The sequence below is a fragment of the Rana temporaria genome, chromosome 13, assembly GCF_905171775.1.
Source record: "Rana temporaria chromosome 13, aRanTem1.1, whole genome shotgun sequence".
Lineage (NCBI taxonomy): Eukaryota > Metazoa > Chordata > Amphibia > Anura > Ranidae > Rana > Rana temporaria.
Window position 1 is genome coordinate 65,200,161 of NC_053501.1, and position 26,834 is coordinate 65,226,994.

General features: G+C 41.8%; 1 protein-coding gene across 2 annotated transcripts in view; it reads left to right on the top strand.

The window, feature by feature from the left end:
• The window catches only part of SCFD1 (sec1 family domain containing 1), a 183,273-nt gene that overhangs the window by 74,101 nt on the left and 82,338 nt on the right, over positions 1 to 26,834 (top strand). For both annotated transcript variants that reach the window (XM_040332180.1, XM_040332181.1), the window contains exons 11-14: positions 12,706 to 12,845; positions 13,431 to 13,521; positions 17,663 to 17,736; positions 18,461 to 18,542. In XM_040332180.1, the coding sequence (XP_040188114.1) occupies positions 12,706 to 12,845; positions 13,431 to 13,521; positions 17,663 to 17,736; positions 18,461 to 18,542 (387 nt within the window). The remainder of the gene's footprint in view (positions 1 to 12,705; positions 12,846 to 13,430; positions 13,522 to 17,662; positions 17,737 to 18,460; positions 18,543 to 26,834) is intronic.

A 26,834-nucleotide genomic window follows, 5' to 3' on the forward strand; every position in this document is an offset into this window, starting at 1 on the left:
TTTAGCATGCATTTCACTTGTTGAAAGCAAAACTAAAGGCAGAAAGACCCACAAAGAACAACTGAAGGCAGCTGCAGTTGGGCCTGGCAAAGCATCATAAATGAGGAAACACAGTCTTTGGTAATGTCCATGGCTTCCAGACTTTCCAGACTTTCTGGATTCTCAACAAAACACTAAAAATTTACATTTTATTTATGATTAAATTTATTTGTCCAATTACATTTGAGCCCCTGAAAATGGGGGGACTGTGTAAAAAAATGTCTGCAGTTCCTAAAATTTGTACTTGATACTTATGTTCAGCCCCAGTAGGCTTTGCCCCCTTAACCACTTAACAACTGACCGCTGTATATATATTTGTCGGCACTTTAAAGATGTAAATCTCGGTAATGACAGCAGCTGCTGCCATAACCGAGGTATCATCTTTTCAGAGGGCGGTCTGGTTTACGATAATGGTGGTCTCGGCGACCTCCTAAAGGGAATTTTTTTTTGTCATTATTTCAAATGACAAAATGTTGTCTAATTTTTTTATTGCATTTTTAGTCCAAATATGAGATCTGAGGTCATAATTTTTTCTATTACAAGGGATGTTTACATTCCTTGTAATAGGAATAAAAGTGACCCAATTTTTTTTTCTTAAAAAACAGTTTTAAAATTAATAAAGTATAGTAAAATAAATACATTTTAAAGTGCCCCGTCACGGCGAGCTCACGCGCAGAGGCGAACGCAGCAGCGTGAGCAGCGCCCGCATATGAAAAACGGTGTTCAAATCACACATGTGAGTTATCGCCGCAATCGTTGGAGCGAGAGCAATAATTCTAGCCCTAGACCTCCTCTGCAACTCAAAACATGCAACCTGTACAATTTTTAAACGTCGTCTATGGAGATTTTTAAGGGTAAAATTTTGCGCGATTTTGAAGCATAACATGTTGGGTATCAATTTACTCATAATATTATCTTTCAATACAAAAAAAATGGGCTAACTTTACTGTTGTCTTAGTTTTTTTTATTCAAAAAAGTGATTTTTTTCCCCCCCTAGAAAAGTATGCTTGTAAGACCGCTGTGCAAATAGGGTGTGACAAAAAGTATTGCAATGACCGCCATTTTATTCTCTAGGGGGTTGGAACCCCCAAACATTAAAAAAACATTTTCTAGCAGGAAAGTGCGACACTTAATCGCTTTAACTGACAATTGTGTGGTCGTGCTAAGTTGTACCCAAACAAAATTGACATCCTTTTTTCCCCCACGCACTGATTACTGTGTAAATGTCACTGGCAAGGAAAGGGTTAACACTAGGGGGCGATCAAGGGGTTAAATGTGTTCCCTAGTTAGTGTTTCTAACTCTGGGGGGATGGGACCGACTGGTGGAGGAGACATCACTGTTCGCAATTACTGAAAACAGCAGATCTGTCTCTACTCCCCTGTTAGAACTAGGATTTGTTTGTTTACATACACAAATCCCCATTCTGGCCCTCGTGCCCGCGATCACGCCCGTCCCTTCTACGCACATCGGGTGCCCCGTCGCGCTTGCTATGGCTCTTAAAGGAGCTGCTGTACATATAAGGCGATTTGCACAGGAGAGCCAACCTGCAGCCGTATATATACAGGAGCTGGTCGGCAAGTAAGTGGTTAAAGCTAAAAGTCTGCACTTCAAGTTTATTTGGATTATTTTGTTTTAATTTTATTCTGGTGGCATACAAAGCCAAAAGTATGAACATTGTGCCTTTGTCCAAATATATATGGACCGAACTGTACATAACACTCCAAATTAGAATGTATTAGTTAGACAATTCATCAAAAGAAGGCCATACATAAGTACGAGTAATTATACATGTCAAAGTAATTTTCTAACTAATACTCTAATTTGAGGTGTAATATACTGTATGTGACTTCTTTGGGGGCCACAGTCCACATAGCACCTCTGGTGGTCCAGTCTTTCCTTTATTTTCCTATGGTTCAAATGTACTTATGAATGATATCCATTGGAAACATTTTTTATATTCCATTTTTTATATTCCATATATATATTTAATCGCATACTACTTAAAACGCATCTCATTCAAAGTCCCAACTTCCCCCCTTTTTTACTGATATCCATTTATCATTACAACAGTTTGAGTGTTTTTTTTTTTCTTTTTCTGTTGGTTCATATTACCTAGGTATTTTTATATGATTATTGTGGATATACCTTCAATATTCCTCTGATGAAACCGACCCTGTTATGTCTGAGAAATGTGTTGAGTGATCCCCATCTCACTGTATAAACCTCACTCTACATGGAAATCTATTATTGTGCAATGCTGCTTTGTTTTGTGGGAGACCCATTTCTATTTATTTATACAGCTGGTCAGTAGTACGTGGGGTCATGGGTTACACCGAACTATACACTTTTTTGACAATATGCTTTTTATTGTATATGGTCTTTTTCCATCTTAATCCATTATGTGAGTTGTCTATTTGGTTGTTTTGATAGCCTAGAAGTCCATGCAGCCATACATTTAATAAGGGTAAATGGAATGAAATGTATCATTTATATTGATCAGGCTTCTTCTCTGGAGGGGTGGGCACATATAAAAAATAGTGAGTACTGGTATGCCTAGTATTGCCCTGGTGATGTCATTGTTTCTTTTATGAACTGTTATGTGTAGCTCTGCCTTACCACTTAGTCTTGTATTTAGCGTTATCTGCTTGAAAGGCTCTCTGACAAATTTTCTTCATGTCGGCAGTGTAAGGTTCAGTGTCTGTGTGGGTGGGTTCTGTATGAGTGAGTAGGGCACTATAAACCATTTGCCACTTTTGAAATGCGATAGAGGCTGACAGAGAACATGCCCTCCTTTTTTGGTGTTTATTCACAGCATATAAAGTAGTAATAAGATGACTGCTAGAAAAAAGTCTATGGGATTGAGCAAAGCACGATCCAGAAGGACCACGGGGAGAAATGGAGTGTATGGAATTTAGATAGGAAAACTTGTACAGCTCTCATTGCTGGGGCTGTACACTTGTGTTGCATGTTGCTGTAAAAGGTGCAGCTTTCCTTTACTGTGACTTTGTAAAATACTTGAAACAAAGATACCTTATTAATAATAGTACATATGCTGTTTTTGGAGTATGTTAGTTGCTCTGCCATCATCATTATCCCAGTTTTGTACTATATGTACCAGGATTGTGTCCAAATTCAAGGCAACAACGAAAATAAAGTTTACAGTTCCAGAGCTCTTTTTTTGGCATAATGTCCCCCTTTTTTTTCCTCATCTAATAGAATTTGCCACCAGTTTCAAAATTTCTCTGAAGTCCAAAATTAAAAATATATTATACATTGCAGCTTTTCGTTTGTGATTGTATTCATTTTGTTTTTAGGCTTTTTATACTTTTTTTCACCTAGTGGTCCTGCCTATAACTCAATACCTGCTTTAGGAGCAACATTGTCACATTAGGCTGCTTTCCTGATTTGAACTACAAACACATCCTCCTCCCCTGATCTCTTACATGCTGGGGACGGTTGTACCTTACAGAAGGAAACTGAGAAGGCAAAAAAAAAATTGTTTGAGATTTCACTCCATCTCACAGGAAGTTACAGTTACCCTGCATTTGTGGCCTTATTTGTGGGTATTTTCTTAAAGGGGTTGTAAAGCTTTGTGTTTTTTTCACCTTAATGCATCCTATGCAATAAGGTGAAAAAACACGTTGCACTGTCCAGGCCCTCCGAAGGCCCGGTTTTGCTTACCTGAGCCCCGAATTTCCGAGGGCACGATCCCGCGTCGTTCTCCCCATGGCTGATCGGCTCTTCATTGGATAAATTGATAGCAGTGCAGCCATTAGCTCCCAAATCCAATGACGCGGTCGCAGTAGGGGGGCCGAGCCATTTAATCGGCAGCTATGGACACCGATTGTATGACACGGGAGCGCCATGGTAACCCCCCCCTCAAGAGAATGCTTCCCAGAGGGGGTTAGCTCTTGGAGGGAGGAGCCGCGAGAGCCGCCGTGGGACCCCAGAAGAGGACGATCAGGGGCCACTTTGTGCAAAACAAACTGCACAGTGGAGGTAAGCATGACATTTATTATTAAAAAAAAAGTGAACCTTTAGTGTCACTTTAACTTGATGTACTTATCTTAAATATAAGGAAAAGTGCAGCGAAAACAATTACCTATGTGATAGGAACTTTCTATAATATGAAAAATTATCTCCTCAATAAGCTTCATATTCTATGATTGATACACAGTATCCATAAAAATGAACAAACGCATCTTACAAAAATACAACATATGTAACATGTGACTGTGATTCAATAATTAAACTGTGCAATAGTCCACAAAACAAAAAATCTAAAAAATTGTCCATCAAAGTGATCCCAATTTAAAATAGAAAGTGTGTGGATGATACATATAATGATTTCCTCAATATGTTGTAACCACAACGCAGGTCTTTAACACCCAAGAGTGCCTTCACCATCCATTTAAGGTACTCTTACCGGATCAGATGGATCCAACTCGCCATACAGCGGTGGATCTATTCAGCATGGAAAACCAAAAAGGCTGATCTTGTAGAATCTACTGCCAGGCTCCTCATTTTTCAACAGGGTGAAGATCTTTGCAAAGGATAATTAGGGTGTTTAACATCCAGGGTAACCCATGCAAATCCACTTGACGTAATGTGATAAGGCGACATCCAACCAATCGTTAGATGTGGTGACTGTAGCCGTTTTCTTTTCTTTTGGCTTTTTCCCCCTTTGGTTTCACTTGGTGATCTGGCCAGTAACACACCTCCTGTATTAGTGAGGCACAACTCTGAGCAGAGGAGGCACAGTTAGTTCAGTTTCTCATTCAATCACTTTGATTGGATCACACATTAATCAGATAATAAAACCATAGCGTGTGTGGTCACCAGGGGTGGTAGTGAGATGTGCACAGCCTGGGAAAGAGAGCTGAACCCTGCACAGTATGCATAACACACCCCTGAACCCTTCACTCTGTATGTAGCACACCCCTGAACTCTGTACATTGCTGCCTGTCTTTTGCAAATATCTCCTAAACGTGTAGGTTTAGGAGCTATTTCTTGTACCTACAGGTAAGCCTTAATCTAGGCTTTCCTGTAGGTAAAAGTGGTGTGTAAGGGTTTACAACCACTTTAATCTTTTACAGTAGATTAGTTTAGCTGACCGCTATTCTGTCTTTGTTATTATGAAAGCAATTAAACTAGGTGAACATAAGGTTACGGCTGCTAGTACTGCCTAAACCAAAGCTCACCTAGAAGGGAAGGGGAATGTTGATTGATCTTTAGAGGTACTGATAACATAATGCGCAGGAAAGTAATATAAAAAAATGTATTTATACATAAAATGTATACAGAAATAAAAACATATGAGCCAAACCCCACAAATGAACAGCGGGAACTAAGGGCAGAAGGCCGTCAGATGTCCGTTGTGGTGGAGTGAGGCTGAACGCCTCAACCGGTTTTGTGGTGTAACCACTTTTTCAGGACGGTTATCTGTATAACAAATGATATAGTAGAATAAACTAGCAAAAAACATAACAATAAAAAATATACATAATTTGATAACTTGTATGGTCATTGACAAGAGTGCAAGTCTGCTCACCAATAGAAGGCCATGGATCGGGTGAAGGCTCATAGACACCCCCGCGGCGAACGAGGGGGAAATAAAGAGTGTGTCATACTCTGATGGAATAATGGGGTAATATTAAAACTACATATGATTGTATCATATCTAGTAATACCAGGAAAGACCCCATGTGGCAGACTGATAGATAAAGGACACCCGCAGGGGAAGTTAGGGGGGAGGGAGGAAGGAGAGAGTGGGGGGGGGGGGAAGAAAGTACCCATGGAGCAAGGAAGGGGATAAAAAAGAAGGGTAGAGAAGGGGAGGTGAGGATTTGGGAAGGGGGGGAAGGAAAGGCAGGGGGGGGGAGAAGGAGGGAGAGAAGGTGAAGCGAGAAGTGGTAAGGAAAGGAGAAGGGGGGGATGGAAGGGTGAAGAGGGGAGGGGGGGTCTCGACCACCATAGTTGACTTTCAGCCTCACTCCACCACAACAGACATCTGACGGCCTTCTGCCCTTAGTTATCGCTGTTCATTTGTGGGGTTTGGTTCATATGTTTTTATTTCTGTATACATTTTTTGTATAATACATTTTTTTTATAAACATTTTTTTTTTATATATTACTTTTCTGTGCATTGTGTTATCAGTACCTCTAAAGTCCAATCAACATTCCCCTTCCCTTCTAGATGAGCTTTGGTTTAGGTGGTACTAGCAGCCGTAACCTTATACTCATTGCTTTCACATTCTATTATGGATGATGGTACTTGTTCAAAATTATTATTAATATTTTCTACTTGAGGCTATTCTTGAAATGTTGTTGTCTTTGTCATTAAATGAAGAGGAGATGTGTTCTGTTACCCTCCTCTTGTGAACAGTTACAGAGACATAACTTTCATCTGCTTTAAGAAATAGGTGGAAGAAAGATAAATATGGTGGTATTGGGAAAACATCACATAATTTTTTGTGAAATGTGAATTATGTTTTACCATCCAGGAATATGTATCTGCCAACAGTTTCAACTAAACAGGTCTTGGGCTTTGAGAGCTGGAGATCTCTTTCAGTCATAGTGCTATATGCTTGTGCTAGGGCTCATGGAAAAGTAATGTGTTAATCATAGTTTGAAATTAATTTCCTTTTTCCAGCTGTATCAAATGCCTTGGTTTTAAAATATTTTAAGCTGTCTAAAAGTAAATAGACCTCCAGAACATATATCTTGTCAGGCTCACAAAGCATCATTTGTTCTTCTATATTTTGGTCAATAAAACATGTATAATGACTGGCACAACTATTTATCCTTTTGGACCATTCCACATTTTGTAGTGCTCAAGCCTATAAATTATTATATTTAGTTTTTTTTTTTTTTTTAAACAGATCTACACAAAATGATCCACAATGTGAAAGAAAATGTGTTTTTTCTATGTTGTTTAAAAATAAAAAACAAGTAATTTTCATTGCAGATGTTTTCACCCCGTGTGCTGCAAAAACCCTCAGTGTTTTTTGCAAAAAATATATTGCCTATACCGTACAAATGCTACTTAACCACTTAAGGACCCCCCACTGTATATGTACGTCCTCTTTTTAAACATGGATATCTCAGTAACGGCAGCAGCTGCTGCCACAACTGAGATATCCATGTTTTCAGCTGGCGGCCGTGTAAACGATAACGGCGGTCTCCGCGGCGGATTCGCCGCGAGATCGCCGTTATCGGTGGCGGGAGAGGGGCCCCCCCCTCCCGCCGCTTTTCCGCGCCCTCCGCCGCTTACCGGAGCCGTCGGTAGCGGCGGAGGAGATCCGATGCTGCCGCCAGGAGAGTGAGGACTTGAGTGAGGGCAAGATGGCCCCCACCCGTCCTCATAGCTCTGCTGGGCGGAAGTGACGTCAAAACGTCAGTCCCGCCCAGCCTCTTAAAGAGACAATTTTTTTTCTGTCATTTTTTTAAATGACAAATTTTCCTTTTTTTTTTTTTTTTTTTGCATTTAAGCCTAAATATGAGATCTGAGGTCTTTTTGACCCCAGATCTCATATTTAAGAGGACCTGTCATGCTTTTTTCTATTACAAGGGATGTTTACATTCCTTGTAATAGGAATAAAAGTGATAATTTTTTTTTTTTTTTATATTTTAGTGTAAAAAATAATAAAATCAATAAAATTAAAAAGAAAACAAAAAAAAATTTTTTTTAAAGCGCCCCGTCCTGACGAGCTCGCGCGCAGAAGCGAACGCATACGTGAGTAGCGCCCGCATATGAAAACGGTGTTCAAATCACACAAGTGAGGTATCGCCGCGATCGTTAGAGCGAGAGCAATAATTATAGCCCTAGAGCTACTCTGTAGCTCAAAAAATGCAACTTATAGAATTTTTTAAACGTCGCCTATCTAGATTTTTAAGGGTAAAAGTTTGACGCCATGCCACGAGCGGGCGCAATTTTAAAGCGTGACATGTTGGGTATCATTTTACTCGGCGTAACATTATCTTTCACAATATATAAAAAAATTGGGCCAAATTTATTGTTGTCTTATTTTTTAATTCAAAAAAGTGAATTTTTTCCAAAAAAAGTGCGCTTGTAAGACTGCTGCGCAAATACGGTGTGACAAAAAGTATTGCAATGACCGCCATTTTATTCTCTAGGGTGTTAGAAAAAAAAAATATATAATGTTTGGGGGTTTTAAGTAATTTTCTAGCAGAAAAAAATGTTTTAGTCTTGCAAACACCAAATCTGAAAAACACCTGAGGTCTTTAAGTGGTTAAAGTGGAGGTTCACCCAAAATATACATTTTTAACATTAGATTTAACCTAATTAAGGGGAGCAGAAACGGGTATTTTTTTTTAAAATCAATGCCGTACTTACCGTTGTAGAGATCGATGTTCTCCCGCCGCTTCCGGGTATGGGCTGCGGGACTGGGCGTTCCTATTTGATTGACAGGCTTCCGACGGTCGCATCCAGCGCGTCACGAGTTTCCGAAAGTAGCCAAACGTCGGTGCGCAGTATAGAGCCGCACCGACGTTCGGCTTCTTTCGGCACCTGGTGACACGCTGTATGCGACCGTCGGAAGGCTGTCAATCAAATAGGAATGCCCAGTCCCGAAGATCATACCCGGAAGCGGCGGGAGAACATCGATCTCTAAAACGGTAAGTACGGCATTGATTTAAAAAAAATACCAGTTTCTGCTCCCCTTAATTAGCCTAAATTTAATGTTAAATTTTTTTTTTCGGGTGAACTCCCGCTTTAAGCCATATTGTAATTGAATGTTAATTCAAAATTACTTTTCCTTTTCATTCTGCAACCACTGTAATTTTCTGTAAAATTCATTGCAATATAGCAACTTGAAAGGCCTTCTGTACAGGACATCCTCAAAATGTGTGATTTTTTTTTGGCTCACTGCACAAAGTTACAAGTCAGATTTTAGGCATCCTCTGCAAAAAAAAAAAAAAAAAAATATATATATATTTTGGGGTAGATTTTCAAAAGGGTTCATTACTTCTAAAGGAATGCCAATACAGCAAAATTCCTTATTAGAACACTGCAAGTGCATCAGCTGGTTAATACTGACAAAATCATTCCCATTTAAATTCACTATGCCCACAACAAACCATTTTTGATCCAGAGCAGAAGCGGGGTAGGAAGCTGCAAAAAAAGTTTACTAAAATGCATGCAATGTACAGGGGAGAGGAGTGGACAAACCACAATGCAGCTTCCATGTGTAAGACCTGTACATGTTTCCTTCTCATGGCAGGGGTAACACTAAGAACTAAGGCCAGAGTTCCCATCCTGGTTGCAGTTCAATAACACTTGGATCCCTAGATTAGCATCCTGTTCAGGCTACACAGTCACACAGGCAGGTACAGTGACTAAAGTTCTGCCAGTTTTCTGTGTTTTTGAGTTTAGATATTTAGGTGGACAGACCCTGATGATAAGACACACATTTCCAATGAGGTTCACCTTACCTTAGCTTGACAGTGGGTAGAGCCTTATAGGGAAGCTGAGAGATTAGTTCCTCCTCAGGTTTAATACCCCTGTGATTGGCAGCAAGCGGGTTCTATAGCTATTAACAGCTGTGAAATCCACCCACTGCTGTCTGCTGTCAGTCACAAGGAAGCGGGACCTGGCAGGTAGCTAGTCTCTCAGCAATCCCCAGCAGGCATAATCCTCTTTTAGAAAACAACCCTGTATCGTTGGCTGCTAGGACTCTGGTGGTTTGTGTCCTAGAAACCAATGAAGCTTTCAGCTGTTGGCATCCTAGCAACCAATAACAGATGGGGGGGTGACACATGCAAGCATGTCCTGCTCTGCAATATACAGGGGCCTGTCTCTGACCTGCCTGTACACCGCCTAAAGTGGCCTTAACCACCTCAAGACCTGACTCTTTCATCCACTTCCTGCCCAGGCTATTTTTCAATTTTAAGCTCTGTCACACTTTGAATGACAATTAGTCATCCAACACGGCCCAAATGAAATTTTTATCATTATTTTGAGACAGATCTTTCTTTTGGTGATATTTAATCACCACTGTTTTTTTTTTCTATATAACTGAAAAAATATAGGACATTTTGAAAAATATTCCTTTTTAAAAATGAGCAAATACCCTTTCTTCATAAATTTAGGCCAAAATTATTATGCTGCATAAAAAATATGTCTACAAATTATGGTATATACTGTATATTTGAAAATTGACCAGTCCTGGTGTACTGACTGTCTTATCTTGAGGCCATAAAATACCAGGACAGTACAGATACCCCCCTAAATGACCCCCTTTAGGGAAGTAGATGGTCCAAGGTATTTAGTAAGAGGTGCAGTGAGTTTTATGAAGTTGTAATTTTTTTGTCACAATTATTTGGAAAATTAAGAAATGTATCTTTTTCACAAAGTTATAATTTAAACAAATTATTTCTCACACACGGCATAGGCATACAGTGGGGAAAGTAATTATTTGATCCCCTGCAGATTTTTTTTTTTTTAAGTTTGCCCAATTACAAATAAATGAAGGGTCTATAATTTTTATCATAGGTGTAATTTAAATGATAGAGACAGAATATGAACCAAAAATCCAGAAAAAGCACATGATACAAATTTTATAAATCGATTTGCAGTTCAATGAGTAAAATAAGTGTTTGATCCAGTACCAATCAACAATAATTCTGGCTCCCACAGACTGGCTACAGTATGCTCATGTGGTACACAGATTAGTTCTGTCAATTTAAGAGGTGCTCCTAACGACAACTTATGTGTAAAAAGTCACCTGTCCACTGAATCTTTGTTCCATTCAAACCTCAAGGAGCGTAAATTATGCATAAATTATGCATCTAATTTCTTGACTACCTATCACATTTTTGGAGGCCCTGGAGCACCAGGACAGTGGGAAACTCCCACAAAATTACCATATCTAGGAAAGAAAACACCCCAAGGTATTTTCTAAGAGATATGGTGAGTCTTCGAAGACTTAATTTTTTTGGCACAAGTGTTTAGGAAATAGGGAATGAAAATTAAATGTTTTTTTTTGCACAACATTATCAATTGCACATCTAATTCCAGGACAGTAGAAACACCCATAAAACGACCACATTTTGCAATGTAAACATCCTAAGATATTTGTTAAGAGGCATGGTAATTCTTTTGAAGACATATTTTTTTGCCACAAGTTTTTGGATAATGCATTAAAAATGAAAACTTTTTTTTTTTTTTTTACGCAAAGTTATCAGTTTAATGATATTACTCAAACACATAATAGGCATACTTAGAATTACAACCCAAAACACATTCTACTACTCTCAATCGGATGAATACCACATTTGTGAGACTTTTTCACTGTCTGGACTGATTATGTATGGGACATTGTATCTGGTATATCGCACAAATCAACCAGTTGTATCAAAACCAATGTACTGAAATGGTTGCCTCTGTATGAGTGGTTAGGGAATATAGCTTAGTGTAGCATCACCTGTAGCAGTCCCAATTCTAGAAGCCAAGTAAACCTAGCCTACTGGTAAGTGGCTAACCCTCAGGAATGCCATGTTCACTGGCCAGGAAGTACAGGAGGTTGAAGAAAGGAATTCCTTGGTTCCAGGAGTGCAGTTGTCAGCAGAGGATGGCTGGGACTGGTGTCTTGCAGAAACATAGTCAGTTGGATGTCCATGTGGGTCAACCTAGGTGGCACATGGTCAGCAAACAGGCAAAGGATCGATCCAGACAGCAGGCAGAAACAGTATTAAAAACAAGCCAGTTAGTGCAGGCAGAAGTAACACTGCACTGGTGTGGTGGAGATCAGAAACACTGTTGCTGGCTGCACTGGTCTAGTGATACTGAGACTGGTGTGACGACAATCGGGGACACTGTCGCTGACTGCACTGGTCTGGCAACAGTGTGGCTGGTGTGGTAGTGGACTGTGACTGGCTGCACTATTTGGGCTCGTTCACACATGAACACTGGCACATGACACAGCACTTGCTCTGGTCACAGTATGTAAAAATAAATGAATAAAAATGTAATTATTTAAAACATCATGACACTGTGATTGGCTTGGACTATGTGTTTACTGTGATCAATCACAGTAGTATGCAATTACATCATGAATAAAAGCCATTGTTTACTACTGAACATGTAATTGCTGTGATTGTTCACAGCTATCACATGGCACCAGGTCCAATCATAGTGGCCTGGTAACCTGATCGGTGATCCACTGTATCAAGTGGACACAGCAGTCACAGATCAAGCTGCGTTTCACACAAGGTGGGCTACTCAGAAAATGTACAGGTACGTCCTCCCAAACCGACGCCACTCCCACCTGGCCATTTATTTTCAGTGGCTGGGTAAGAGGTGGTTACATTTTTTCCAGTTTATTACCCATGAACTGGCAGTAATTCGTTTTGATTTGTTGCAGTCGTAGCATCACAAATAAAAACTACCTGAATCTGTCACACGTGTGAACTGTTGCCAAAACTATCACAGTACTTTCAAGAATTTTGGTGCATGCCAGAAAAAGTTTTTAGATTCTTTAATAAATACACTGTATATGTTTTTTGTTACTTATTATGATACTGATAGATGGTCTTTTAAAGTTTGGGTCTGTCATGTATGTCTGTTGTGTTTTTTTACATGCTGAGTTACTTGTTGACAGAGACATGTGGAACAGCCCTAACCTTCACATTTTCATCTGTTATAGGACTTTCATCTTAACAGAGTGAATCTAGAAGAGACCCAAGCAGCAGAAAATAGCCCCTCTGGAGCCCGACCAAAGAAGAAGAACAAAAAGTCTTACGATCTAACAGTGTCTGATAAGTTCTGGCAAAAACATAAAGGCAGGTGTGTTGACAAATACCGAATCTGTATTTATTCGTCCCATCTTTCTCACTTTTTTGGCATTTTATTATTTCATGTTACATTTAAAAGTCTTTGCATGGTAACTTTCTATGAACCCGTGGTTCTTATCCCTAAAATTCCAATATTTTATAGTAAATTTATAACAATATAGTGTGCGATTTTAAAATAAGGTATTTACATCACTTATAACACAAATCCCAAAAAACAAGGAATTTATTTTTTTAAGATATTGATGACATGTTAATAACCTTGTGTTTTAAGAAAAATGTGCTGTACATTCCTGTGCTTTAGACTAAAGGGAGAATTCCCCTGGCCCCTGACTAGGGTTGCCACCTCATCCCTTTAAAACAGAACACATATTAATTACACAGGTTCTGAGGCTAATTTAATGCAGATAAGGCATTAGGTGAGTTTAATTACCACCTTAATCAGCCACAGAACCTGTGTAATTAATATGTGTTCTGTTTTAAAGGGATGAGGTGGCAACCCTACCCCTGACCCACCTCACCCTATGCTTACTAGCAATCATATACACAGTCTATGAGCCATCTCTGTTACTCTCCATAGCCCTTTTCCTGAAGTTGCTGAATCAGTGCAGCAAGAGTTGGAATCTTACCGCAATCAAGAAGATGAAGTTAAAAGACTCAAAACTATAATGGTAAGGAGTTTTCGGTCACTGTCATTAATGTATTATGCAGTAGGTTTAATTTTTTATGTTTTTTATTTTAGTGGCAAATAGTTTCCTTTTTGGACCATTTCATAATGTATGTTGCATAAGAGTTACAATGCCAGGCATCATAAAAAGTAAGCAAGTGGCTGGAGCATAAACATATTGAAAAGCAAATTGCCTTTAAGGCCAGTTCACACCTGACTCGCACAGGAACGTAGAACGCGTTCCTGTGTGATACCTATGTGACTTTGAATGAGCTGAAAGCACACTGGATTGCATTAGAAGTAGTGCATACGCTTCTTTTCAAAAAAGCACTGCACCAGATCTCAGTTTACTACAGTACCATGTTATCCGGGGCAGAAAAAAGCACTGCGTTTGTGATCTGCATTTGGGGTGGTGTTAGGATTATATTGACGTGACAACCGCAGCAGACTGCGGTATATGTGCAAGTAATGCAGGTTTCCTGCACCGGTGTAACTGAGCCCTAAATGTAAACCTATCGCAAACCTGGGCTTCAATCTGAGAATAATGTAAAAAATAGTAGTTCTACAGATGTGGGCAGCTGCAGTTTTTTTTGTTCCATTCATTCTATCCTGGCCCCCTCACCTTCTATTCTGATCATTCCTGTTGGTAAGCAAGACACAAGCCCATTAAATGATTCATAAGGAAGTACAAGAAGGCATGGCTAAGCTGAATCGTGCTGGGGTAATCTCTCATTGTGTAGCCATGATCCAGTTTCCTATGTCCTCTGTTCTACCACAGCTCGCAACACACACACACACACACAAACAACAACATTTTCTCTCTGCTTATCCATAAATACACCTTTTCTCTCATTTCCTGCAGCTTTACCGTACATTTAGTGCGCTAGAGTTCTGTACTGTGAACTGGTATAGGTTTCCTTTTGTACTCTTTATGAGTACGCTACAATACTGAAAGGGCTATAAGGCTACATTCACTCTAATTTAGCCACATATAGTTTGCTGCATTCAGAAGTTGCTAAACAACGCCTTCAGGCACAGCAACAGTTTGTGCTATGGCTGCATACAAACTAGCTGATTAGCTGCTACCCATTTGCGTGTGGCCAAAACTCTGCAGAAATTAAGAGCCTGGACACAAATTGACTGCATCCATGGTTGGTCTGTAGGAGGCTCCATTGCTATGTAGCTACTTTGATGAACAGTTACTGTGTATGCAAACAGTGAAGCTTGATTTGTACAAATTTGAAAGGAGTGGCCAACAGCTGGTAAGAGGCATACATTTCCTTTGTTTAAAAGAAGCACAGATATTCATGAATTCACACAAAGAGCACACTTTATTTTTGAATATTTACGATAACAATTTTCTAGGATTGCTCACTTATTTGTTGTTTATAATGTTTTGGAATTGAGTATTTCGATTTTTATAAGTAGCAGCACTTACACAATTAACTAAATGGTTATTAGGGTATGCGCAAGATATTTACATATTTTATAAATCTACATGGAGCAGCGGCAAGAAAAAGGCCATTGTTGAAAGAAACCCATAAGAAGTCCAGTTTTCAGTTTGCGAGAAGCCTTGTGGGGGACACCGCAAACATGTGGAAGACGTTGCTCTGGTCACATTAAACCAAAATGTTACTTTTTTGGCCTAAAAGCAAAACTCTATGTGTGGCGGAAAACTAACACTGCAACCAGTAGACCCGTGCAGCCAGCAACGTTGTTTCTGATCTCCCCAACACAGTGAACACACCATCCCCACCGTGAAACACGGTGGTGGCGGCATCGTAATGTTGTGGGAATGCTTTTCTTCAGCAGGGACAGGGAAGCTGGTCAAAGTTGATGGGAAGATGGATGGAGCCAAATATAGGGCAATCTTAGAAGAAAACCTGTTGGAGTCTGCAAAAGACTTGAGACTGGGGCGGAGGTTCACCTTCCAGCAGGACAATGGCCCTAAACATACAACCAGAGCTACAATGGCATGGTTTAGATCAAAGCATATTCATGTGTTAGAATGGCCCAGTTAAAGTCAAGACCTAAATCCAATTAAGATTCAAGACTTGAAAATTGCTGTTCACAGTTGCTCTCCATCCAATCTGACCGAGCTTGAGCTATTTTACAGAGAATGGGCAAAAATGTTACTCTTTAGATGTGCAAAGCTGATAGACACATATCCAAAAAAAAGCTTGCAGCTGTAATTGCAGCGAAAGGTGGTTCTACAAAGTATTCACTCAGAGGACCTGAATATAAATGCAGGCCACACGTTTCAGTTATTTATTTATTAAAAAAAATTGAAAACTATTTATCATTTTTTTTTTCACTTCACAGTTATGTGCCAATTTGTGTTGGTCTATCAAATAAAATCCCAATAAAATACATTTACGTTTTTGGTTGTAACATGACAAAATGTGGAAAATTTTAAGGAGTATGAATACTTTTTCAAGGCACGGTATGCACAAAAACATAGGGACGGAAAAATGGCAGCAGGTGCTCTGGATGAGTCAAAATGTTTAATATTGAACTGTAGCAGGAGGCAGTTTGTTTGCAAGGGCTGGAGGACAATACAGTGATGAGTATCTGCAGTTATGGTGGAGGTTCCTTGCAATTTTAAGGCTGCATTTCTGCAAATGGTGTTGGAGATTTGGTCAGGATGAAAAGTGTCCTCAATCCTGAGAAACATGTCAGATCTTTATCCGCCATGCCATGCCACCAGGGGAGGCATGTAATAGGCCCAAATGTATTCTGCAGCGGGACAACGACCCCAAACATACAGCCAATGTCATTACGAACTATCCAGCCTAAAGAAGAACAAGGATTCCTGAAAGAGATGGTTTGGTTTCCACAGAGCCCTGACCTCAACATCGTGTCTGTTTGGGAAGCATTTGAGGCAGCCTACACCCACAAGAAGATCTGTGGTTAGTTCTTCAAGATTTTTGGAACAACGTACCTGTCGAGTTCCTTCAAAAACTGCATGCAAGTGTACCTAGAAGAATATATGCTGTTTTGAAGGCAGAGGTTGGGTCACACCAAATATGATCATCGCTGTCACTCTTCCTTCTACTAGCATGTTCGCACATGAGCACTAAAGTACAACTGACTGACTCTTTACCCTGATCTGTTGTACAGAGGATTACCTGATGAAATGTAGGTAGTTACCCTGCTTGCATTAAAAAAACATATTTAATGATTTATTAAGGACTAAAGAGCTGCGTGAATTTGTGTCTTTTATTTCTATCTGTGATTTGCCTTTAAAGCTGTTCATTGATGGGTAGAATTTTGAATGAAAATTCTTAGGAAAAGTACGTTCTAAGAAAGTTTGTTCATTGTTCTAATCATTAGTGGGTTAAAGCAACGTTTGTTTTTGACTGCAGTGATGAGAAAATTCGAAGGACCACGATGGAAATCTTTTCTCAAGCGAATGGATTTCTAACAGTTTATGTGATTTTCAATCAGTAAGGTCCATTCATTCTAAAATAAATGTTAAAATCAAATGAAATCTTTCAAACAACAAATAAATGATCTGAGAATTTCTGTACAAATTTTCCTAAGACTTTTCCTAAGAATTTTCATTTAAATTTCTATTCCTCTTTGACTAGCTTAAAGCGGAGGTTCGCCGGTAAAATGCTGTTTTTACCCTTAGATGTATGCTCATTTAGTCTAGGGGAATCGGCTAGTTGTTTTAAAATCCGAGCATTACTTACCGTTGTAGAGGGCGATCTTCTCCACCACTTCCGGGTATGGGCTGAGGGACTGGGCGTTCCTTCTTGATTGACAGTCTTCCGACAGGCTTCCGAAAGGCTTCCGACGGTCGCATCCATTGCGTCCTGATTTTCCGAAAGTAGCCGAACGTCGGTGCGCAGGCGCAGTATAGAGCCGCACCGACGTTCGGCTTCTTTCGGCTACTCGTGACGTGATGGATGCGACCGTCGGAAGCCTGTTGGAAGACTGTCAATCAAGAAGGAACGCCCACTCCCGAAGACCCATACCCAGAAGTGGCGGGAAGCTTGGTCCTGCTCCCTTCCACAGGCCAATGGCGCTGCTATTGGTTTGGTTTGAGACTGCATTAAAGTAAAAAAAAACTTTAGCCTTTACAACCACTTTAAAGTGCATAAAGGTTTCTTCTAAACAAATATTGAACTTGTGTTTTTCAGGGACTGGAAGGGGAAGATGAAGGTGCAATCAGCATGCTGTCTGACAATACAGCTAAGCTTACATCTGCTGTCAGGTAAACACCGCTATATTTTATCTCTATGCCATTAGTTTGCCTTTCTGTAGATTGGACTATAGTGTAAGTTGGGGAAATATTGGATGCCTTTTGGCTGATTTCACACTGGGGTGGTTTTCAGGCGTTTTAGCGCTAGAAATAGCCTCTGACAGCTGAAAACCGCCTCCCATTAATTTTAGTGTGACTTTTCACACTGGGGCCGGTGTGCTTGTGGGACGTTCTTAAAAGTCTTACAAGGAGCATCTTCGGGGCGGTTTGGGAGCGGTGTATACACTGCTCCCAAAACGCCATGCCCATTGAAATAAATGGCCAGCTCTGCTGAAACGCGTGCAAAGCACTTTTGCAGCGCCGCAACACGGGTGCTTTCAACCCTTTCCCCCGGCCCCTAGCAGGAGTTAAAAGTGCCTTGCTAGCGTCCGAAAAGCGCAGCTTAAACTACAGTAAAGTGCCACTAAAACTAGTGATGCTTTACCGCCGATGCACAATTCTTTCCGTGTAAAAGTAGCCTAAAATCAGAAGTTGCATGTAGATATCTGTGTGAATGTTTGTTTTTGATAAAGGAGGAATGACTGTAAAAATATATAAGCAAACCCTGAGTGTGAGGGAAATCCATTTTACTTGCTTCTGCTTCTTTCCAGGATCACATATGACAAACTGCCTAACTACAGATAGCATGCACAGCATAAAAGGCATTAACCTTCTTATTCTTTTTCTGTCTTCTTAGCTCGCTCCCTGAACTCCTTGAAAAGAAAAGACTTATCGACCTACACACTAATGTAGCCACTGCCGTGCTGGAACATATCAAGGTCAGTTGTCAACTTAAAATGCACACACATACATAATGTAGACAGAGCTAAATTATTTTATTTTACTTGCCAAGTGTGTAAGAAAGTATGTTTGTCTGGAATGAATAGAAGATTGAGATTTCTATTTTAGCTGGCCACACACACATGCTAATCCTACCATTCACACTAAGATAAATTGGGTGAGATCCCAAACATGGTGCCCTTCCGCCAGTACTGGACTATGTACAGCATGCAATATGGTGATTGTCATAACACCTTCCTAGGCATGTGACATATAACCTAACCTTTCCACATGTATTGCATAGTGGTCCACTGGGAATATTATGCAAACTTAAGGGCTATTCCTAGGAAACTAAGCAACATTTTATTAGGCAGGTTGAGGTTATAACTTGTTTGATAGTTAGGTTTTAATGCCCAAGCATAAAATAACTAATATTGTTCCTCAATAGTAATGTACATTAGATCTCTTGATACTAACCCAGTCACTCCCTTATTCTTCTTTGATGCAGGGACAGATCTAAGACTCCTACAACTTGTGAGGCCCTACACCTGCATTCTTGTACTAGTTTTGTCAGTCTATATTGTCTAGCTTTTTTTTTTTCCTCCATGATGTTAAAACTTTCATTAGAGACCAATCAAAAGAGGTACATCCTAAAATAGATGTACATAGAAGTTTGTAGCACAGATGATCGTAAATGCTAGATCTGCTAAAATTACAAAGAGAATACATGTTTTATTTAACTATTTAACTATATAACAATTTACAGTTCCATGTATATTCTGATGGAGTAGAAACTAGACTGAGCCAATCTGTGCTATATGATAAATATCAAACTAAAGGATCAATATGTGTATAGTCCTTCATAGTTATGTACGAGGTGTGTCTATTAAATAACTCACCTTTATTTATATATTTTTTACAAATTTAATGCTTGTCCCCTTCAATATATTCCCCATTTGCACCAATACATTACTGCAGTCTTGATTTCCACTGGTCGAGGGCATGGAGAAAATCTATTTCTGTCAGCTGCTTCAACACATTTGCCATTGTCTTCTTTACAGCATCAACTGACTTAAAACGTGTCTCTTTAACTGATTTAACTTTTGGGAATTCATTCTCAAGTCCCTCGCTGAATCTTTTGTGCCACTCAAAAACAAGTGCACAAGACAGGTCGTCATTCCCATAAGCATTTGAAAACATTCTGTTGGAGTTTTGTACAATTTTACCCCAAAAATTGAATTTACACTTTTTTTGGCTTTTAAACTTTGCCTTTTTTTTAGCACACTACAGAAAACACAACCAAACTAAATGGCGACTCACAATCGACTGAACGTCATATAGTGTTGCTGCAGGTTAAAACATGTTCAAGGTCACCACGCATTTAGTTATAACCGGTTCTGACTGCTTTGTTTACTAGGTGGGATCACAGTCTCGTTATTTAATAGACACACCTTTTATACCTGTAAATAAATATGGTGAGCCCAAGGGTGTCTATCAAAAGTTTCCGAAGTGTTCCAAAGGATTTGTAACTACATAAAAAAAGAACATAAATAATGTCAAGTGAAAATGCAGATATCAAAGAAGAAAGCAGTCAGAAAAAGTAAGGGGTAGAAAAATTAACGAGAGGCTAAAGGGGAAGGAACAGGGATGGGAAAGGCTTAGGATCTCCCTATCCCTATCGGCAACCCAGGTATCTATACACAGTAGTTTGTAAGCCTAATGTCCAGTGGTGTGGTTGAGAGTAGGATAGCCATGAAGACCAACTTTGGTGGAATTTCTTATGAGTATCTGAAGAGGGGCAGACAGTTTTTCATTTATCATGCCCTGTTTAAGCGAAGAATAACTTCAAAAAGTTTATCACTGCCGACTTCCAAGAGTATTCTATGGTTTGTGCTTGGTGGCGTTGATAAAGATAATTAGCTTTGCTGTGGACCATGGGGCATTTTGCGATATATTCAGTAAGGCTTCTACTGGATCCTTATGCATTTACATCCCAGAACAGTATATATCAAGATGTAAATTTGTATACACATTCCCCTAAGTTTGGGACACGTTCACCATATATATAAAACATTGTGCCTTCACGCCCACAAATATGAAAACACAAAGATGAGTTTTGAGGCACAAATTTGGCAATTTGAGAAGGTGTCTAGCTTTTGAAAAGTACAGATGACTGACTTGTTTCTTCTTAAACAGCTGAGCACATTAGCTCTGTTTGTCTTCATTGGGCCATAATGAAGCTGCGTCTCACTTAATTTCTGTCTTGATGCTGTTATGCCGCGTACACACGATTATTTTTCGGGTTGTAAAAAACAAAGTTTTTCAGGTTCTAGAAAAAACAAAGTTTTTTTCAACTTCATCAAACGACGTTGCCTACACACGATCGTGAAAAAAAAATGCTCTAGCAAAGTGCGGTGACGTACAACTCGTACAACGGCACTATAAAGGGGAAGTTCCATGCGGATGACGCCACCCTTGGGGCTGCTTTTAGCCGATTCCGTGTTAGTAAAAGACGATTCGCGCTTTTCTGTCTGTTACAGCGTGATGAATGTGCTTACTCCATTACGAGCGGTTGTTTTACCAGAACGAACGCTCCCGTCTCATAACTTGCTTCTGAGCATGTGCGGGTTTTTCACGTCGTTAAAGCTTACACACGATAATTTTTTACAACCCGAAAAACAACATTGTTTAAAACGTCGTGAAAAAATAGAGTATGTTCGAAAAAAAAAAAAAACATTTCAGAACCCGAAAAATGCTCTGAAGCCCACACACGATCGTTTTAAATTACATTTTTTAAAAACGTTGTTTTTTACCATGCGAAAAATGATCGTGTGTACGCGGCATTAGTGCCTGATCTGCACAGAGCAGACTATAGCCTTTCTCCAATACCCAAACAATTTTGATGATTTGATTGAACCTTATGGATCTTCTGAAAGACAGAGCAGTTCCTAATTGCTTTAATTTAATGTTCATCTTTACTGCCTAGAAAAATGTATTCTTGAAAATTTCCTGCAACATTTACCTCTTGCATGTAATATGGTTTTGCCAGCTCAGTATTCCAGAAAACCTGTGCATGGTTTGTTCTTAATTTTTTTTGGTTATTCTTAATCCCTACAGGAACAATGCTTATCGTATTGAATTCTAACATTTGTCTACATGTTAATTGTTTGCACCTATCAGACATCACAAGTATACCCATGGAGTGGTGTTTTATTATGTCACCTGTTGAGGGTATATATTTAGATGGTTCAGCTTTAACTTGGCCATAGATGGGTCATCTTTTCTTTCTCGTACATCACGGGACACAGAGCGGCATATTCATTACTATGTGGGTTATATGGAGTTCCTTCAGGTGATGGACACTGGCAATCTCAAACAGGAAGTGCCCCTCCCTATATAACCCCCTCCCATAGGAGGAGTACCTCAGTTTTTTCGCCAGTGTCTTAGGTGTTGGTCATGGTTTAGCTTTGCCTCCACATCCTTGGGATCAGGGCAGGCTAACCGGATCTGTCCAAAGGCCTCAGTGCTAAAGTGGACAGTATTCGGACCCCAAAGCCATGGGGTTTTGCCCATAACGGTTCTCTTTTAGAGAGCTGGACCCTGGGCCCAGGACTTAGAACCTTGGGTACCTAAAGCTCCTGTTTGCCAGGGTGCTATATGGGCCCAGGACAGTGGCTCCTTCATAGGAACCCAGGGCCTGAAGGTCTAGACGCCACCCACGGAGATGGGGGAAGATTGGACCTCTTGCTGTGCAAAAGTCCTGCGGCATGGAGCAGGTAAGTATTGGGGAGCTTGCGGAACTTGGTTCTTGGCAGGTTCCCTGGAGGGGAGTGCACAGGGGGACATGCCTGGGTATGCTCTGCATTGGCAAGGAATCACTATGTCTATGGGAGAGACAGGATGATTCGATGTTTTTTCCCCAGAGATATGTGACCTCCCTGTTAAGTGTTGCTGTAATAGCTGGGGCTGCTGGCGCTAGGTGTGGGATCTCTGTAAAAAGGGGAGCCGTTTTTCCCATGCTAAAGAGGAGGTCTGTGACCTACCTGAGGGCTTACCTGCCTGAGTGCTGCGCAGCTCCGTTCTCCTCCATGTGCGATGGCCCCCGCCGACGGGCGCGCGCGTGCCCGAGATATGCACGATTTTCGCGCCATTGGCTGTGGTGGGGGCGCGTCCCTGTGGGCGGCGAATCGCAATAAAGGAAGGGGAGGCCCTTCCACTAGCTGCCAAAGGTCTCAGTTTCGTCCTGAGCTAGAGGAGAGGAGGACACAGAGCGGAGCGCGCTGAGGACACCCGGTGGCGGAAGGAAAGATTGCAGTCTTTTTCTAAAGAATAGACTGTCAAACCTACAGATAGGTCTTCTTTCCTTTTTTCGGCAGATGGCTATTGGCAATACTTATTAGGAGACAGAGTATTTTTCTTTTCCTCTTAAAAAAAAAAAAAAAAAAAGAAAAGAAGAAGAAAAAGGGAAAGAACTTCTGATCTCCCTTCTCAGTTTGGGCGTTAGTCTCTATCGTTCCCAAACCGGCAGATCCCCTTAGCTACGTCTGTGGCTGGGTGATAGCAGGTGTACCTCGGTATTGTACCATGGCTTCTGGGTCAGAGGGTACAAAGGGTGGGGATTCCCCCGCAAAATCCGAGGGCTCAGACACGGCTTTGCCGCTGCTCTCCCCACAGGACATATCAGGGCACGCCTTGATGGGACCTGGGGGATCTGGTGCTGGGGCTGGTCCAGTTCAGTCCAACCCCAGCTTTGTCACTGAGAGGGTGCTTGCTGTTTCTTTAGGAGAACTAGAGAAAAGAATGGCAAAAAGAATAGCTAAGGCTATATCGGGTAGAAAGCGGACTAGGTCTCCGTCACCCGAGCAGGAACCCTCAGACTCAGAGATCCTTTCCCTAGGGGAATTGGATAATCCTGACGTTTTGGACCAGGGTGGTTCAGAGATCGAGGATCCGGATACTGAGGAGTCTGGTTCAACCTCCCAAGGGGAAAGTTTGTGGGTTCAAGCTTTAACGGACATGGTCCATGAGGCATTTAAGTTACCCGTACCAGAACCTCAAGTATCGGCAGTTTCAGCTTTAGGCTCATTAAGAGCGCCTCAAAGCAACGCAGTTTTTCCGGTCCATCCTCTACTCGAGGATGTCATATTTCAGGATTGGATCAAGCCAGATAGAGTCTTTTTACCACCTAAAAAATTCTCTGTTTTGTATCCTATGGAGGAGAAATTCTCCAAAAGGTGGGCGCCCCCGGCGGTGGACGCAGCCATCTCCTGTGTGAACAGATCTTTAACTTGTCCTGTAGAAAACTTACAGGTGTTTAAGGATCCGGTTGATAAACGCTTGGAAACATTACTTAAGGCCTCCTTTACTTCAGCAGGGGCGATAGTTCAGCCCGCTGTGGCTGCTATTGGAGTTGCCCAAGCATTATCAGATAAGACTAAGCAAATGCTTAAACTTTTGGGAATTTTCGGATATACCCAGGGCTATACGCTTTACGGTGGATGCTATCAAGGACTCCATCCAGCAAGCGTCACGTTTATCCTTATTTCTAATCCATATGAGAAGGCTCTTATGGTTGAAGAATTGGGAGGCTGAGCCCCCATGCAAAAAACTCCTGGTAGGGTTTCCCTTCCATGGAGGACGTCTCTTCGGAGAAGACCTGGATAGATATATTCAGACTATATCAAGCGGCAAAAGCACTCTCTTGCCAGTCAAGAAGAAGGCCCGAGGGCCCGCATTTAAGCGCCAGCCCTCCCCGGGGCAGGGGCCCTCTAATACCAAACAGTATCGACGGCCTCCTGCAAGATCAGGATTTAACAATAAGCCGCAGGGCCAAGCCACTGGGGGCAAGAAGCAGTGGTACCGCAAGCCTGCGAAGCCAGCCCCCAAGTCTGCCTTATGAAGGGGCGCCCCCACCCACGATGGTGGGGGGAAGGCTGCGTCTCTTTGCAGAGGTTTGGGAGGCCAGCATTCCCGACTGCTGGGTACGGTCTTCCGTGACCACGGGCTACAAACTAGAATTTCTAAAATTCCCTCCTCCTCATTGCCAGGAGTCAAGAGTACCAGGCGACCCTGTGAAAAGAGCCGCATTGATGGCGGCATTGAATCATCTGCTATGCCAGAAGGTGATAGTAGAAGTACCAGTCCGGGAACAGGGATTGGGGTTCTACTCCAACCTGTTTATCATCCCAAAGCCCAACGGCGATGTCAGGCCAATTTTGGACTTTAAAGGGAGTAAATGCGTACCTAAAGGTCCGCTCATTCCGGATGGAAACTATTCGGTCAGCTGTCGCCGTGCTCCAGAAGGACGACTTCATGGCGTCCATAGACATAAAGGATGCTTACCTTCATGTGCCAATTTTTTCAGCCACATCAAGTATTTCTACGCTTCTCGGTGGCTCAGCGTCATTTCCAATTTGTGGCGCTCCCCTTCGGGTTGGCTACGGCCCCCCGGGTATTCACGAAGGTCCTAGCCCCAATCCTAGCCAATCTAAGGACCCAAGGGGTCACGGTCCTGGCTTACCTGGACGACCTCTTGGTCGTAGACCACTCGTCTCCTGGCCTGGAACGAGCAGTGGCCCTCACGGTTCAGTACCTCGAGAGGTTCGGCTGGGTCCTAAATCGAGACAAGTCAGCATTCCTGCCCACAAGGCAGCTGGAATATCTCGGCATGAGATTGGATACAGAACAACAGAAGGTGTTCCTACCCCTATTAAAGGTCAAGGCCATCAAAGAGCTAATACAAATAGTTCTAAGCAAGAGAAGGCCAACTGTTCGCCTATGTATGCGGCTACTAGGCAAGATGGTGGCCACATTCGAGGCGGTTCCGTACGCTCAGAGCCACACTCGCATCCTGCAGGCAGCCATCCTGTCAGCATGGAGCAAGAGGCCCCAGGCCTTAGAAATTCCTTTGCCACTCTCACCAAGAGTGTGGCAAAGTCTATCTTGGTGGTTACACCCTCAGAATCTCCTGAAGGGAAAGACTTTCAGTCCTGTGACCTGGAAGATAGTAACCACAGACGCCAGCCTGATGGGCTGGGGAGCAATTTTGGATGGTTGCACTCGCCAGGGCACTTGGGCAGCGGCAGAGAAGCAGTTGCCCATCAATATCTTGGAGCTCAGAGCTGCTCGACTAGCCCTCAGGGCTTGGACGTCCAAACTACAGGGGTTCCCGGTGAGAATACAATCGGACAATGCCACGGCGGTGGCATATATAAATCACCAAGGGGGAACCAAGAGTCAAGCCGCTCAGAAAGAAGTGAGCTTGATTTTCTTGTGGGCAGAAGCCCATGTGCCCTGCATATCGGCTATATTCATTCCCGGAGTGGACAACCTACAGGCGGACTTCTTAAGTCGCCAGACTCTGTTGCCGGGGGAGTGGTCTCTGCATCCACAGGTCTTTCAGACACTCTGCCAGAAATGGGGAGTGCCGGACGTGGATATCATGGCATCGAGACTGAACAACAAGCTAGACAGGTTCATGTCCCGCACAAGGGATCCCAGGGCCTGCGGAACCGATGCGTTAGTTTGCCCTTGGCATCAGTTCAAACTTCTTTATGCATTTCCCCCGCTCCAGTTACTACCCCGCCTGCTGCGCAGGATCAGGGTGGAGCACATACCAGTCATCCTGGTAGCTCCAGCATGGCCCAGAAGGGCATGGTATTCACTAATCCTAAGGATGGTAGTGGGAGACCCTTGGACTCTTCCTCTACGGCCAGACCTGCTATCGCAAGGTCTGATCCTCCACCCTGCCTTACGGCATCTAAATTTGACGGCCTGGAAGCTGAATCCCTGATTCTCAGGGGTAGAGGTCTGTCTCAGAAAGTAATCTCTACCCTAATCAGAGCCAGGAAACCGGTCTCTAGGGTGATTTATTACAGGGTCTGGAAGGCCTATGTAGGCTGGTGTGAGTCCAAGTTATGGCTTTCTCGTAAGTTTACCATCGATAGAGTATTAAGTTTTCTCCAGCTAGGAGTGGATAGAGGACTGGCATTACAATCAAATGACAGATTTCAGCTTTGTCAGTATGGTTTCAGCGGCCGCTGGCCACCCACTCGCTGGTTAAGACCTTCATTCAAGGGGTCTTACGTATTAATCCTCCAGTTAAATCCCCGCTTTGTCCGTGGGATTTAAATCTTGTTCTGTCAAGTTTACAGAAACAACCTTTTGAGCCGTTGGCTGAAATTCCTTTGGTTTTACTGACAAGGAAGTTAGTATTTTTGGTCGCCATAGTTTCCGCCAGAAGAGTATCGGAACTGGCAGCCTTATCCTGTAAGGAACCATATCTTATTTTA